The sequence below is a fragment of the Microchirus variegatus genome, assembly GCF_963457635.1.
Source record: "Microchirus variegatus genome assembly, chromosome: 8".
In the NCBI taxonomy this organism is placed as follows: Eukaryota; Metazoa; Chordata; class Actinopteri; order Pleuronectiformes; family Soleidae; genus Microchirus; species Microchirus variegatus.
Window position 1 is genome coordinate 28,805,215 of NC_139809.1, and position 16,664 is coordinate 28,821,878.

General features: G+C 41.9%; 1 protein-coding gene across 1 annotated transcript in view; it reads right to left on the bottom strand.

Annotated features, from left to right (window-relative positions):
• The window catches only part of itpr2 (inositol 1,4,5-trisphosphate receptor, type 2), a gene marked incomplete at its 5' end in the record, with an annotated part of 102,712 nt that overhangs the window by 56,216 nt on the left and 29,832 nt on the right, over window positions 1-16,664 (bottom strand). Inside the window, 17 exons of the mRNA XM_083893470.1 lie at window positions 1,554-1,679; window positions 1,779-1,865; window positions 4,660-4,827; window positions 5,080-5,245; window positions 6,923-6,980; window positions 7,082-7,205; window positions 7,287-7,474; window positions 8,542-8,689; window positions 8,934-9,081; window positions 9,180-9,431; window positions 10,971-11,153; window positions 11,414-11,533; window positions 12,033-12,205; window positions 14,786-14,944; window positions 15,083-15,224; window positions 15,322-15,482; window positions 15,589-15,688. Of these exons, the coding sequence (XP_083749596.1) occupies window positions 1,554-1,679; window positions 1,779-1,865; window positions 4,660-4,827; window positions 5,080-5,245; window positions 6,923-6,980; window positions 7,082-7,205; window positions 7,287-7,474; window positions 8,542-8,689; window positions 8,934-9,081; window positions 9,180-9,431; window positions 10,971-11,153; window positions 11,414-11,533; window positions 12,033-12,205; window positions 14,786-14,944; window positions 15,083-15,224; window positions 15,322-15,482; window positions 15,589-15,688 (2,503 nt within the window). The remainder of the gene's footprint in view (window positions 1-1,553; window positions 1,680-1,778; window positions 1,866-4,659; window positions 4,828-5,079; window positions 5,246-6,922; window positions 6,981-7,081; window positions 7,206-7,286; window positions 7,475-8,541; window positions 8,690-8,933; window positions 9,082-9,179; window positions 9,432-10,970; window positions 11,154-11,413; window positions 11,534-12,032; window positions 12,206-14,785; window positions 14,945-15,082; window positions 15,225-15,321; window positions 15,483-15,588; window positions 15,689-16,664) is intronic.

Sequence of the window (16,664 nt, forward strand, 5' to 3'; positions counted from 1 at the left end):
TTTAAGGGGTGTCCCATTTCTAAGTGACAAAATAACCCTCAACACTTGGTTTTGAGGGCCAGTTAAGATTAAGGGTTGAGCTTGAGGGTTAAGATTGAGGGTTAAGATAGGAATTGGAATTGGCCCTTAAAATGCTTGTCACATCACTAACTATTGGTCCAAGCTGTGCCGCCTCATAATAATCCCTTGCCATACCCCCCCCCCATGGTAAGGCTTGTATCAGGTCTTTCTAAATATATTATTATGTCGTCTGCAAACATACTTGTTACATGTTTTTGTTCTTTAATATATATATTCCCTTTATTTCCTCACACAGTCTTGTAGACATTGTAAGGAAATTCATTTTTATTGTAGCTATAGGATTCTGGTAGATTGTATCGATGCATTTAATCCAAAACGTTCTAGTTAGATATAGAAATGTCCAATTTAGGCTATCGAAAAGCCTTTTCAGCATCAAGACTCAGCAATAATAGCCCGTGTCTCATTCATTTGTAACAAGTTTACTATTAGCAGGGTCCTTCTTATGTTATGTTATGTTATGTTATGACGTCCTGTAATAAAACATTTAGTTTGGTCCTCTTCAATTAATTCCTTCATAAAACTCTGATATCCACTTGCTATGTGTGTATCTTGTCGTCAACGTTGCGTATAGAAATGGGTCTGGAGTTGTTACAATATTCTGCGTCTTTACCCTCTTTGGGGATTGCTTCATTCCATGAGGATGACAGTTAAAGGATGAGACAAGGAGAGGGGTTAGTTCTTCTCTAACAGTTTGGTAGCACTAAGATGGAAATTTGTCCCCCCCTGGTGATTTCTTTGCCTTAAGCCTGGATACTGCTTTAGAAATTTCTTCAGGAGTTATAGGTGCTGTGAGAGCGTTGTTTTGTTTTCTCCAATAGATGGCACATCGAGCAGATTGAGAGTATAATTTTTGGTAATATTTCTACTTAATTTTGTCTTAGATGATCTGTGGAAAAGTCTCTGATGTTATACATCGTGTTAATCACTTGTTGTTTCCTAATTCTCCTTGCCGGAAGCCTAGTGGCTTTAGGGCCTGCTTCATAATAATCTTGTTCCAGAAATAAAAGGTTTTATTCGCTCCATAATCTATTTCCCCTTTAATGACCTTTATTTCATGTTGGAGTTGGGCTTTTTACCGTTTTACCTCAACTACTCAACTAAATTGAGATACTTTCCCTGCTTAAGCTTTTTTGTTTTGATGTGATGGCTAATAATTTCCCCTTTATCACCGCCTTCAATATTCAATAGTTGAATCTAATCTAATCTAATCTAATGTGTCCCACAATATAGTTGGGTTGATTTCTTATGTGTTGTTTTCATCAATGCTGTTCTTTATTTCATTTTTTAGTTTGTTCTATTGTTGTCTTACTGTTCAGTATGCTTACATACAGTTTGTATTGTTCTGCCTTTCATTCAAAAGCACATATATGTGGACTGCACTAAGATCTGCGATGTCAGCCACATAAATTTTACAGTCTTTTACGTAACGTAAATCCCAGCTGAATAAATTCTAGTTGTTGGCTGTTGTTCACCTTCTCATAGGGGATCTGCAGCAGGTCCAGCACCACAGTGTGGGCGCCCATGTTCTTCAGCAGCCTCTGCTGCTGTACACGACTCTTCTTACTGGGAAAACACAGCTTACTGAGCCGCAGCAGGATCTGCATATGAACCAGAGGGATATTTTAAAAAGTGCACAACAGCGGGACAAAAAAATATATATATACGTCTCACAAGAATAACCAGGACATGGTCCTCACCTCTTTGACAATGTTATAGTTGTTTGCCTTATTACTGTCAATCTGAGGTTTAATATCACCATCCTGTACTGGGCTCAGGACGACCTCCTGGAGAAACACACAAACAGAGAAAAACACTTTAGCTTTTGGAACCTTCACCTAATCTTTGAGACGGAGCAGCATCTGTATCCTGTCTCTAATTAATGCACATTTGTCACACTGTCAAGTGGAAAATCTCTGCATTGATCTGAACCATTACTTTCCTTTCACAACAAAAGTAAAACTAATGTCCGAGAAGCAATTCAAGTCACAGGCTTGACTGTTAAAATGGATTTAGAAGTAGCTTCCTGTTCTGACACTGCTATTCATTATAGTAGAGAACAGAGCCCTCTTATATTCCAGCAGCGTCAAATAATTTTTTTTGAAGATCCTTAATAGATATCCATGTCCAGTTGAACAACAATATCTAAAGAAAAATCCTTCCTTTGTGTTTTTTCTCTTGTTTGATATGTTTTTCTTAGTAACCACCTGAGAAAATATTGAGCTCTTGAAGTAACACCATTATCGCCTAAGTTAAAACACAGTGGTGTAAATAGGCCGCGCAAAGTCAGCTACAGACTTTTCACAGGAGCCAGATTTATTCCCAATAAGATCATTTGCTCTCGTCATCATCCTCTTCCTCATACTTCACACACTGGTATAAGGGAATTAGATGAAGATGTCGCAAGAGATGGATTGAGCATTATTTAATTTACTATTATTTTTTGGTGATTTGTTTCATTGTCTATGCTCCACTCCGATCACATATCCTGGTATATACAGTACGACAGATACAGTCTCTCGCTGGGATGCCCGAACATCGGCTCCCGACCCTTCCGCCTTGACGTGGTGCGAGAGCCAGAATGTACCAATTTCCTAGTCCTGGGGTAGGTGCAACTTTCCTACTCTGTAACCTCGAAAGAGGGGGTGGAGTTTGGATAGTCGCTAAAGGAGGATCCGGGTAACACCTACAGCCTTGCGGTCGCCACAGCCGTCTTAGCCTGCTGAGCCACTGTGGAGTGTCCCTGGGCCTAAAGAGTGAGGTTGGTTGGCGCGCACTGATCTTTACTTAAAGCAGACGGGAGCGCAGACGGGAAGGAAAGTCCTACAAGCTCTAAGAGAGACTGCTGCAGAGAAGAGAAGCCACAGGAAATGTGCTGCTGCCCAGTCATCACCTACACAGGGCTTCACATGCCCGGCCTGCAGTAGAGTGTGCAGATCAAGGATTGGGCTATAGAGCCACAGGAGAGCATGCAGAGGAGGACAACCTTCCCAGTGATCTTCAGAAGCGAAGAAACAGCCATCATCATCATCATTTCTACCAGAGGAAGCTCACGTACCACTGGTCATAAACCAGTGTCCACAGTTTGAGAACCATGGGCTTGGTAAATGCATCTTAATAAAGGCTGTGAACCTCTATAAGTGTCTGTTCTTAGCTGAAGTAGATGGAACGAAAGAAATCTCCCCTCAGGGATCAATAAAGTATTTCTGATTCAGATTCACAGACCATACAACCACCTTAGGGACAAGACGTTAAATGTCCCTCGAAGGTTCTCCACACTAGATCACATGTAAGTTGTTGAATATAAGAGGGTGACGGTGATTGCAACAAACTGGTAAAGCCCATCAGCGGATGTGAAGCACATGCCAGCAGAAGAACCACAACACTGGGTGCGTTTCTTTACATTTGACTGTGACTATCATTTAGGTTTTAATTCAGAATATCCGTCTACAGCAGGGGATTCACCACCACACACATAAAGCACCAAATGGACACTTAAAATCACATTGTATGATTGGCCGACTAGTTTATGAATAGTTATAAATATATGCACATTAGACACTGGCATTTGAGTGATATAGTATTTTGATATATATAAATGAACATTAGTGTGTATATAATATATAATTATGCAGCACTTTAGATCAGGGGTCTCAAACTGGCAGCCCCGAATCTATTCCATGTGGCCTCCCCACTTTATATCATGTTATAATGAAAACATGGCATGGAAACCTTGAAGAAGGCCGACTGGCCGAAACGTTGGTTAATAAACGTGATTAAGATTGAGACTGAGTGTGCGGCAACTAAATCATTTGGTCATAATTATCCCATTATTAAATGTATCATAGACAACATTCAATTACATATATAATACGTTTGTTAGGGCCCGAGCCGCGTCTGGAAGTGGCCGAAACGGCTCCTGGCACGAATTTTAAATACAGTTGTCCACACTATTATTGATGTAATTTAAAATAAATGTCTGTTTTTGATATGAATACATTAATTTTGCCTCATAAATAGTATTATTAAGTATACGCGTGATATCATGATGCAATATTGTGAACAGTTTAGGCCCCCCTCTAGACCGGCCCCCCTCTAGACCGGCCCCCTCTTGACCACAATAGATGTGCATTGGCCCCCAAGTCATTTGAGTTTGAGAGCCCTGCTTTAGATGCAGCCTACTGATGTTCATACAGCATTATGTTATAATGTATTAAAGTGTTACAGCATTTCATTATTATTAATCAGTTATTGGTAAATCATGTATTGGTTAAATTGTCTCCATTTCAGATCATCATTAGTGCAGCCCAGGATCCTCAGCTGTATCAGGCATTATCTTTTTACGCCCCTTCACTTGAGGAAGAAGCCGCAGCCAAAACAGAACCCTCCTTGGCAGCGGCAATAAATACACTGCTACAAAACAGAAGTATTTGCACTTTGCTTTCCAACAACTTAGATTGTCTCTAACAAACAAAGCAGCAGTTCACCTCCATCAGTCATTGAGCTGCACTGTGAAGTAACTTCCTGTGGATCCTAAATGTCACAGTCAAACTTTGCTTTTAGGAAACAATAAAACAGCACCTCGATGTTCTGCTCTTTGCCCTGCCTGGCCACCAGGTCTTCACTACTGTAGACGCCACTCTTCTCCACCCACAGTTCCGACTTCTCCACAGTCAGACGCAGCTGGTCCAGGTCCGTCTTAATCTGCTTGTAGTTCTCTACGTCCTGCTCCGACACCAGCAGCTGGACCTGGAGATTTGCACAGGCACACACAAACGAGCCGGATGTGAAATAGAGCAGACACAGAGCTATTGAAAGTACAAACATAATGTGTGAAAAGCAAAATCTCTGCCAAGAAGTCTCCACTTTGCGGAGCAGGGAGAGAGCCTCTCAGCGGTTTGGAACCTCCTCATCCAAAATGAAAACCACTTGACTCAGGAAGTGTCTAATGCAGCAGTTTACACACAGCCAAGTGTCTGTGAGGAACTGCTTTGTTCTAACCTGTTTGAAGGCCTGCAGCACCTCAGCTCTCTGGCTGAAGTGTTTGAAGATGAGTTGCAGTGAACCAGACACCAGCGGAGGATAGTCTTGCATGATGAGATGGATCAGAACCCTCAGAAAAGTCCGGCCACCCTCATCGTCCAGCTCCACTGCACCCGACTCTGTGCTGGAATCAGAACATGTGCACATTTGTATTTGCACAAAGCAGAAAAAATGTAGTTATAAACCCGTTTTGAAGCAACACAGCTGACCAAAGGACTGTCCAGGAAATTAACTTTTTTTGACCCTGTGAAATGTGCATTTTGGTCAATATTTCTTCAATCAGACCTTTAAATACCACATAGAATGAAGGATTGAAGGAATGAAGAAGGGAATATGGCTACCCTATAAGTTAAAGTCGTCGAAAGCGTTGAGGCAGGTCAAATAGGTAGGGTAAAGCGACACCATGAAGAGGTTTATACAGACAAACAGATGTTCACATGGAGCCAATGGAAAGAAGCAAGAGTGCAAACTTGAGCCGGAAGAGGGAAACAACCTCAACTCAACTCACTGTTGAATGAATGAATCCAATGTCGTATTGGTCAATGACTCTTGAACAATTCTACATTGGAGGGAAAAAATAGAAAAATCTCAAACATCTACAAAACAAACCCAGAAAACTCTGCCTCTTTTTCGCCTGCGATGTCATAGAGCGGTGACAATGGTCTGAAATACATCCCATTTAAAGCACTTAAAGGAAAATAAATTGCAAGCTGGTGAATATAGCTTTATTTAATAATTCATTAGTGTCTTTCTGTTATAATCAAGGGGTGGACTTGTGGACATGCATCAGTTGATTGTTGCAGTGTGTGTCACTCTCTCTGCTACAGGGTCTCTATAGTAACAGCTGTCTGTCTCAGTCATTTTCATGTTGTCAATAATACTCTATAGCTGCATAAAGCCGAGCTGTAAACATTGTTTAAATTTAAAAAAAAAATCAGCTAGAGGCACGGACAGATGGTTGCTGCAGCACCTCTCTCTCTCACACTGTTTTTCGGCGTGCATTTCAAGGAGCTGTAAGTAAATAGTCTCTATTTATACATCACTTTTCTAGTCTTGAGGAACACTCAAAGCAGCTTTACCCTACAGTTTAACCATTTACACTCACACACTTTCACCTATCACTCATTAGGGATGCACCGATCCACCTTTTTTCACTTCCGATCCGATCCCGATATCTGACTTTAGATAGCTGCCGATACTCCGATACTATTCCGATATGGATGCTCTGTTTGCTTTAATTATATTATCATTGTTTTTGTCATCATTTTGATTATAAGGCTTTAATTAACTCCTTTATACAGGCAAGTATGATATGTACGACTTTTACGTTTACAGCGACTTTACAGACCCATGGCGACACACACACACACACACACACACACACACACACAAACACGAGACACGCCTCAGTTCAGGGAGCAGTCAGGGAATCACTTGTTGAGACATTTCAGCAGACACACACACACACAGACGGATCTGAAATTTCCGATCCAACTATACAGATTTTTTCCGATCCGTCAATTACGTCTGTATTGGGACCCGATACCGATACTGGATCGGATCGGCCCCATCCCTATCACTCATACCCATTCACATGCTGCAGGCACAGCTGTCAGGAGCAAGGTGGGGTTAAGTGCCATGCCCAAGGACACGTCGGCAAGTAGCTGGGAATCGAAACCCACAACCTTTGAGTTGAAAGACGAATCGCTTTACCACTGAGATAACGTCCCAAATTGCAAATACATGATGGATTATTCCACCATGTGTTTGAGAGTTTGAAACTCAGTCAAGCTTCACCTACCTTCCAGCAAACATGCTCTCTGCTTTGGCTGCAATCTCGTCTATGTCTGGCTCATGCGCTAAAAGACAAAATAAATTCATGTCAGTTTAGTTTGACAGAGGCACTCAGCACAAGCTGAACGTCTGATCCAGAATGTGAGAAGGAAGATTCACGTCTTACGTGTCACTAGAGGCATATCAGCCACTGACACAGAGCTGTCAGTTATGCTTTTCTCCCCAAACTCTTTCTTGTAGATGGACAACAAGTATGTGATCCTGTAATCTAATCTCACGCTTAGGATGAACTAAAACAGGAAGGGGAAAAAATTAGACGGATAAAAAAAAAGGTTAAACAGCACTGTATACGTGCAGAAAGTGAAGCTCACCTGCAGGATCTCAATGATCTTTAACTTGGTGTCCATCACCATGACATCCTCGTTATCCAGCAGGAAGTGGCCTTTACTGTAGCGCAGAGAGGGAGGCGTGTCAGGGAGGCTGTGTGGCACGCCGCGACTCATCACCATCTGAGTCATCATTTCTCCAACGCCGTGGATTGTTCGCAGGACGTTATTGCCTAAAAGTGAACGTTTGGATTCCGTTATTTTTGCTCTGCTGCACTTTTGCTTCACCTACACCACCCTCTGCAGAGAGCACATCACCTCTGTCCTCCAGAACCTGGAGCTCCCCCACGTCAAACGTCTATAACCAGACCCTCACTCACACTTCACTGACCTTCTCCACAACTACACTGTGTTCACAGCCACTGCTCCCGAGGTTCTAATGTGCTCTCTACCAGGACCAAAGCACCAAACCACAGAGTGTGGAAATATACACATAATACACACATACACACACATATCCGCCATCTTTGGGGTTAGGGTTGATAACTGTTATATCTAGTCCAACACAGCTGATTAAAAATGTTGTTTCTGCATAGTCTTGGTGTTTTAATTACACCACTTCTTCTGTCCTGTTCAATTACCTCACTTCTACGTTTAGATAACTTCATAAAAAATAAAAAATAAAGCCACTGTTTTAAAAGCTGTATTTACAGGGTCTCTGCAGGTTTCAACAAGTCAAATTTTAGACTTTTTAAGACTTTTTTAAGAACATAATGAATACAATTTAAGACCCATTTCAAATCCATACTGGCAAAAAAGTACAAAAGACATGAAGGAAAATTGGAGCTACAAATTGTTGAACTTGCAATTCGGCTTAAGCTGTGGGCTTTCATTAAGTTTTCTCCACTGCTATGCTAAGCTGAAACACACTGCGGCGTGCGTGCATAGCACACTAGCTAGTGGTGCTCGATAAATTCTCACCGGGGAACACAGGTGGCCTACTTTAGTTCCGTGTAGTAGTTCTGTTATCGCATCCTCAAAAACAGAAACATATCAAAGCGAGACTGAAGTTAATGCACGTTTTAAATAAAAGTAACGTTAATAGATTTTTAAGACCTTTTAAAATTGTATTTAAAACCTTTTATGAGATTTTAGGAGACATTTTAAGGCCTTAAATTCTAATTATTGGATTTAAGACTTTTTAAGACTTTTTAAGACCCCGCGGATACCCTGATTTAAAACGTAAATCCAAGTTTGCCCGCAGCAAGGTAATTCACTTTTACTGTGTAACTGCACTGACCAGCCTCCGGACTCTTGTTGAGCTTGTTCATGAAGGTGAGCGGGTGCTGGACAATATCCAGAATGGCCAGCAGGGTGCGTGTTAGACGGAGCAGCTCACTAAAGCTGTAGAAACCAAAGTAAACCAGGTTACGAGCCAGATTCACCACCTGGAAGAGAGAAGTGAGTCAAGCTCATGATGAGGAACACATAAAAACAGTGAAGTAACTTTTTTTTTCTTCCTCAATAACATACATATCCTCTTCTATTGTGGCTTGTTCCCTATATGAGTTTTTGTTGTTTCATTTGCGCTCTGTGCTTCTTCATTTTTTCATCAAATCTTGCTGCTGCTCAACGTTCTGCATGTTTGACAAAAATATACTGTACAGATGAGCCACGTTGACTTTATTTTACCTCTAGTGTCAGTTCATTCTTGTCTTTATCTCCAAATGGAAAATGTTGGCTGACCACATCTTTGAGGTACTCTTCCACAAACTCCATGGTGGGAGCAAACTTCCTCTTCATCTCCTCCCTTGAGGTGTCAGTGGACTCGTACTCGAAACTGAACAAATGACAAATAACCACATTCTGCATTAGGTCACTCCAAAAGTACCACAGACAAGCCGTGATCGCTCACATACACAACATGTAGACACTCACTCATGTTTAGTGATTTTGGAGGGGATCTCAGTCCAGAGGCGAGCGTAGCGCACGGGCACCACGGCTTCCTGTGGGTCACGGTCTACATGCATGTGCAGCATGAGGCGGCAGAAGGAGGCTCTGAGGTTGAAGGGCAAGCAGTCGTCGAACATGCAGCGCAGGATAAGATCCACGGGAAGCTGACAGGAAATCTGATTGATGGCCAGGTACTGACGGTCCAGACACATTTTAGCAAAAAGGTTCAGCTGGTATCTGCAGAGGTAAACACACGGAAATACATTTTGTTGCAAGGTATGCTAATAATACTTTTTTCTAAGCTGTTTAACTGTATCCCAGAGCCCTTTGAAGGCAAAGCCTTTCAACCTGGGCTCTATGTTTATAAATGCGGGTGTGTAAGTGAATCATATCTAGTCCAGTGGATCTGTTCAGCAATGGCTACAGTATCATCTGTAACGTCTGTATTTTTATAGCACATTTCTAGGCTTGATGACCACTCAAAGCTGCTTTATGCTGCAGTTTTGCCATTAACCCATTCACATTGGGAGCAACATGAGGTAAAGGGTGAATTCCAATTCCTTGCTTAACCCTCAATCTTAACCCTCAATCTCAAAAATGTGCGCTCCCTCTAGTGCAAGTGCTGTCCCGATTCTCAGAAAAATTAAGTTGAGGGCCGAGTTTAAGGGCTGTATCGCCCTCAATATTGAGATTTTCCGAGACCACCCTTGGGAGCAAGGGCTACCCAGAATGCATTGCATGTTTTCACAAAAGAAAGATGGCGTCGAAAGGAGCGAAGCGAGTACGCTACAAATTAAGTATTTTCTTTGTTAATAGTCCATATTATGGATTACTGACGTCATTGTTGCGTAACTTTTACGATCTTTTGTCAATAGCCGGCCGGTGCGCACACGCGATCGTTTGCTATGGTTTACTTTTCAATAAGTATCAATGAGTATCATCTTATAACTAACTGACAACCTGATAACTTGACTGACAAACGGATCGTAATAAATAATCGTGACATAAATGTGTTTTTCTTCTTCTTTTTTGGAGTTGACAGACTGGACGCAGCTTTCGCGTTATTCTGCCCCCTACAGTCTGAAGACGTATCTGCATTTAAGGGGTGTCCCATTTCTAAGTGACAAAATAACCCTCAACACTTGGTTTTGAGTGGAGGCGGGACTTCCGCTACAAGTAAAGCGACGCTTGATTTGTTATCTCGCGTTTGTCTATATAGGCTCCAGTAGAAACATGGCGTCGTGGCAATGCAGTAGCGGCCCGCGACCATGTTATTTTACATGACTTTCTGAAACACTACGAAAATGAAACAAAGAATATTATACAGCGACTAGACAATGCAGGAGCACATAATATGTATAAAAAAGTGGATTTTGGGTCATATAAATCCATAAATACTACACAGTGTCCCTTTAACAGAGGAGTCTGGTGTATTTAGGGACAGCACCGCTGAACCCCACGTCGATTAGGTACTTTTTTGTAGCTGAAATGCAACCAAACCGTGCTGTGCTGTGGCGAGGAGAGCCGGTGGAAATACGCCATTAGTGAATAAAACATAGGATGTCAAAGTTGCCCCCATAAGATTACATTACAGCCATTGCCTCCAGTTCCATTAAACCACTTCTAAAGGTTTTTGTGAGTAGATCCCAGGTTCAAAAGTCATGAATTACCCTTTAACAGCTGGAAAAAAAAAACACTGTAAGTGCACATGGGTGCCCGCATTGGGAAAGTGGCTTAGCACACTGGTGGAACTGAAAGCATGAGTTCCACTGTCACCTGTAGTAAGTGACGATGTCTACATCCATCTTGTGGTTGCCCTTAGCATCCTGGGCCAGGTGACGGATGGTTTTGCCATGGGGCTCCTTATTGCTGTCAATCCAGTAGAGCCAAACCTCCTCCTCCTCCACCTCCTCCTGCATCAGAGAGGTCTCCAGGGTGTTCTCAGTGTTAGAGATGAGTCTGGGGGATGAGGTAGGAGGCCAAGAGTGTGACATAAAGCTGTAACAAGGCAAAACTGCACACATCACACTGTGTTCTGATATAGAGCTGCTGCTGCTGGAAATATCTATTTCACGAGCCACGCTGGAGGAGGCGGCAATCTGACACGCCGCGGAGAATATGAACATGTTTAAACACGTTGTAAAAAAGCGTGTGAAATGTGACAGGAGCGGCCAGAATGATTTTCAAATGCAGATATTACTGTCAAGAGTGTGACTCACTTGGTCTGGATGAGGATGTCTGCATTGGTGGGGTTGAGCATGAATTTACAGATAAGCTCCTGCGTGACAGGGATGGCCGTCTTGTTGGACACGCAGAGATCGGAGAGATAATCCAAGAATCTGAAGGAGCAGAGCACATATGAAATGCCACGCTTAACGAAAGCTTCGGCACAGAGAGACGCACACACTCGATCGTGCACTTATAGGTTTGTGTGTGCCACAGTTTATTCTATAACATACATATTAAAGGTCCCATATTATACCCTATTAACCCAAGTTAAACTAGTTCCTGATGCCCTAATGAACATGTCTGTGTCATGCTTTAGTCAAAATATCATAAGGATGAAGCACAATAGCGCGCGGCGTGTATGTAAATTCCTATGCTAGAAAAAGACCTTGAATGCACCAGTGTTACTGCGGCTGCAAGTGACGTGTGTGGATCAATAATGAGGAGAGAACGTGGAAACACGACAGACAGGCAGCCTTTGGTTGAGAAGAAATGTAGGACATCTACATCTTTCTGCAGTGCTTTCAAACGCGTCCTCTTCATATTATTAATTTAGGATTATTAATTTGTTCCCTCGCATGATCTGATCTTCAGGGTTTGTACGTGACTGACCTGGGTTCTCTGTTGCGCCTCAGCAGACTCACAAAAGTCTCGATCTCTTTAGCTGTGATGTGTTTTTCCAGAAGCTTGCGGTTGTTGTGCAGCAGGGCGGTGATCGTGTCCTCAGCCAGGATCTCATACCCGATCTGGGACTGCATGATCGAGAACTTTTTGGCTATGTATTCCTATGTGGAAAAAGATACACCTGGGTTTTAAACTCTGAAAAGGTTCCAGTATCCAGAGTTCAATGAACCCACGGGTTCACCTGAGAGCACACTGTTGAATAAAGGTTCATTATTTTGATCATAAAATGATAAAAACTTTTTGACAAGCACCCTTAAAATGTATGAAATGCCCAAGTGAGTCGACTTCATTTGCATCACATGCACAAAAATCCTAATATATGTAATTTGGTATCAAAGCCATGAATACATTTTCAATTTTTTAAAGGTGACATCAACAAAAGACCTCTTTACAAGTTATTACAGAATACAGAATGTTGCCATACAATTAGTTGGCCTTTCATGGTCCTATGGCTTGTCAGCCAGTTATCATTGATTATGCTATTTATTTCAGTGTTTTTATAGTTCCACATCAGATTTACATTTTTCATACTTTTCATAAAGTGTCATTTGTTGAGCTGACAGCGTGTGAAGGGATTGTGAAAAAAAAAATCAGGAACATAAACGTCCAGTGTGAAGATTTTAGAAAGTTTTATTGGCAGAATTACCCATAAGTGTATAATCCATTTTGAGCAGAGGTTTACTTGACATGGATGAGTAGAGAAGGTACTGTTTGTTGCAATCTATAGTCTCACCATTAGATGTCACTAAGTCTTACACAATGGACTTTTAAAAATGGATTATTCTGGTTAAGTTAAATGTGCGCTCCCTCTAGTGCAAGTGCTGTCCCGATTCTCAGAAAAATTAAGTTGAGGGGCGAGTTTAAGGGCTGTATCGCCCTCAATATTGAGATTTTCCGATGACCACCCTTGGGAGCAAGGGCTACCCAGAATGCATTGCGTGTTTTCACATAAGAAAGATGGCGTCGAAAGCCGCGAAGCGAGTGCGATACAAATGAAGTATTTTCTTTGTTAATAGAGGTATAACAATGATGAAAGCCATTGTAATATCTTAGTTTAGGCCCATATTATGGATTACTGACGTCATTGTCGCATAACATTTATTTTACGATCTTTTGTCAATAGCCGGCCGGTGCGGACAAGTGATCGTTTACTATCGTTTACCCTTCATTAAGCCGTGGTGTGTGGTAACTGTCAGCTGAATATGTCCGTGGTTGTGGTATTTGTATGAGTATCATCTTATAACTAACTGACAACCTAATAACTTGACTGAAATAAAATAATAAATAAATAATCCTGACGTAAATGTGTTCTTCTTCTTTTTTTGGAGTTGACAGACTGGATGCAGCTTTCGCGTTATTCTGCCCCCTACAGTCTGAAGACGTATCTGCATTTAAGGGGTGTCCCATTTCTAAATGACAAAATAACCCTCAACACTTGGTTTTGAGGGCCAGTTAAGATAAGGGTTGAGCTTGAGGGTTAAGATTGAGGGTTGGAATTGGAATTGGCCCTTAATCCCCACAAAAAGGTAGCTGAACACCAGTTAAGTTCTTTGAATGCGAATCTACTGACTGTTTATTAGGTTTTCTAGAAACACAGGCAGAATATTCCTTTATTATGTAGCCAGCAAACAGCATTACCCACTGGTTGTCCTTGCCCAAGGAAAACTATAGCACTAATGCCAATGACCTTGTGTGAGAGAAACTTTGCGGCGCTCGTTATTTATCTCGTTGTAAATTATTCCTGTCGATCCACTGGTGAATCAAAAGACTGTTTGAGCACCGCTCAGGTTTCTTGATTACAAAATTACTACAGCTGTGATCCCTGCATAGATTTCCCAAGTCACGTTGACAGAATCTAGATTTATAAGCCACCTCCTGATCCCTTGAAAACCAGCATCAGCATCCTGCTGATAATGACAATATAAAAGTAAGTGTTCAACCAGAACTATACAACACAGCACAAACTATTTCTACACTAATTTAACAGCATTGGAGTCATTGTGATGGTTAAATGGCTTGTTGAGGGGAGACTGGGGGCTGTCTCCACTCCCCCTACTGTCTGTCAGTGGAAAATCAAGGAGTCCTCAGAATAAGAAGGTCTTGAGAAGTCTTGCTGGAAACACAAACAGCGGCACTACCCATACACCCCCTAGCCAGGTACTGACTATAAGGCCGAGGCAGCGATAGTGTTATTTTAGAAAATGGAAGCAAGAAAGAGGAAACAACTGTATGAGCAAGGGCCACACACGAGCAAACACGAGACCTGTATACAAAGTGTCCAGAGAGGGCAATAAAAGTATTGAAAGATGTTATTTTGAGGTTTTAAGTCATCACTATGTAGGTACAGTGAGGTCACAGGTTCTGATGGCGATGCATCCAGAAGCCAGCAAGAAATGAAAAGCATGCAAAAAGGATGCCGAGCGGCAGGGAGATGACTCCACGGCTTGTGTACACCGGCTACATTGAAAAGAAATGCACATGGCCAGGAGAGGGGAAGGGATAAGGAGGAGGAGTGTCAGTGCTAGGTTTTTACGACAGTGAGGATAAAGCAGTAGATGATGGATGGATGTTTACGGTGATCGTCATGGGTCATCGAAATTACTCAGAAACTGTGAGGGGAACTCCATAGATTTAAAAGGCGAAAATCAATTAGTCTTGCAAAGTTCTGTTTTAAGACTTGCCTGGTTCTTGCGATAGTCCTGTTGGGAATGCCGCAGCACCCTGTAGCAGAGTCTCAACATGTACTTGAAGTGAGCGTAGCGCTGGTCTCCCAAATCCTCCAGTCTCAGCATCGCGCCATCACCCTGATCTGTGAACGGTGCTTTCAAGATGCCAAAGATCTAAAAGACAAGAAACAACAAACAAAGTAATGAAGATCTACAGTCAGTTGAGAAAGCTATAACACATGTAAATCACAAATGCAAATATAAAACCATATTTTTAAGGCCTTAAAGGACAGTGTTTGCAGTTGTGTCGACCTGAGCAAGGATGTTCTGTTCCCTCATGAGTTTCTGTCTCTCTCGGTTGGGTGTAGAGGTGACGACAGATAAAACATCCTGCCCGTTGTTTGGTACCACGCACACAAAGAAAGCCAGGTCCTCCAAGAGCTTAGTCACAAACCTATTATATATAAAGCAAAAAAAAATAACGTGAAATCATAGAGAACACACGCCACCCTGTACAGCCTGTGTCATGTTCACGTCTCACGTCTCTGTACCTCCTCTCGTTCTGAGTGATGTTGCCGTACTGAAGCTTTCTCACGGTGGACTCCAAAACCTTGCTGGCGTCATTGGCGAAGTCCAAGTCCCTGACCTCCGAGAGCGGAACAGACACGATAGCAAAAGCCTCTTTGTCCTCTTTCGTGGGACAGGTGCCAATCTATTCAATGTCAACATACATTTTACAATAATGTACAGAAATAATAATAGACATAGTGTTTTAACACCATCTGGAGCAGAGTGTGTCCGTGTGTGTGTGTTCAGACCTTTAGCATAACAGGTCGTTCCTCTTCTGCATCGATGGAGACGTTGGTGCTGGTTACCCAAGTGTTTGTGCACAGATGCCTGAGCCTCACATAGGAGTTCCTAAAGGACAAAACAAATCACTTATTAACAGATAAATGACAGTTGATTATACAAGTCTCTGCTGCTGTTATCATTATTAGCGCGTTTTGTGTTTCGTGGCGAGCCCTCAAAATTCGCCAAAGTTCCAATGGCTGCCGTTTTCACGCTCTTTTGAATCCGAGAAACATTCTCCAAACATTTGATCTTGGAAGGGTCTAGTGCAATTGGACGCGTTTTTCATCTTTCTAGGATAAAAGGCCTCAGATTAATACGCTCATTTATGAAACTTGCAAAACGACAAGAGATACGCCAAATCCAAGATGGCGGACTTCCTGTCGCGTTGAGGTCATGGTGTCATGAGGATTTTTTTGTTCGTCTCGGGCCGGGCAATATACCCACCGATTTTCAAGAACTTCGGCGCGACTAAACTTTTTCCAGCTCCATAGGCACTTGACCTGTGGGGGCGCTACAGAGCCATTATGCATAGGTATTTCACACAACAAAAAAATTTCGCCAGTTCTGATGTGCGTGGAAATTTTCATCCGTTTTGAAGCACGTTTAGGGGGTCAAATTCAAGATCAAAGCGGCATAATAAAAATAATAAGAATCTTTACAATTTCAATAGGTTCCTCGTCACCTTTGTGTACGAGGTCCCTAATAATACACAACACACAATACAATATTTTGTCACGCAGATGTTGTAGCACTTCTGCCTGTGACAAATGTCCCTGTGGGAGAAAGTATATTTAATTTGATATGAAGTAAATTATCCTTGTATTAATATATAATACTTTATCAATGCTAGCAGGAGGACTGACTGATAAATATCATGAAATTAAGCATCCATTTCTCCAGTGAACTGGTTCAATGTGTTGGTGAAACAACTTGATAAATTGACACAAACCTCGTCACGGTTGCTCTGATAATATCCGATAACTCCTTCCTATTTTATGATTGGTTTTTAATTAGATTCAAGTAGAATTTCTCACCAACTACA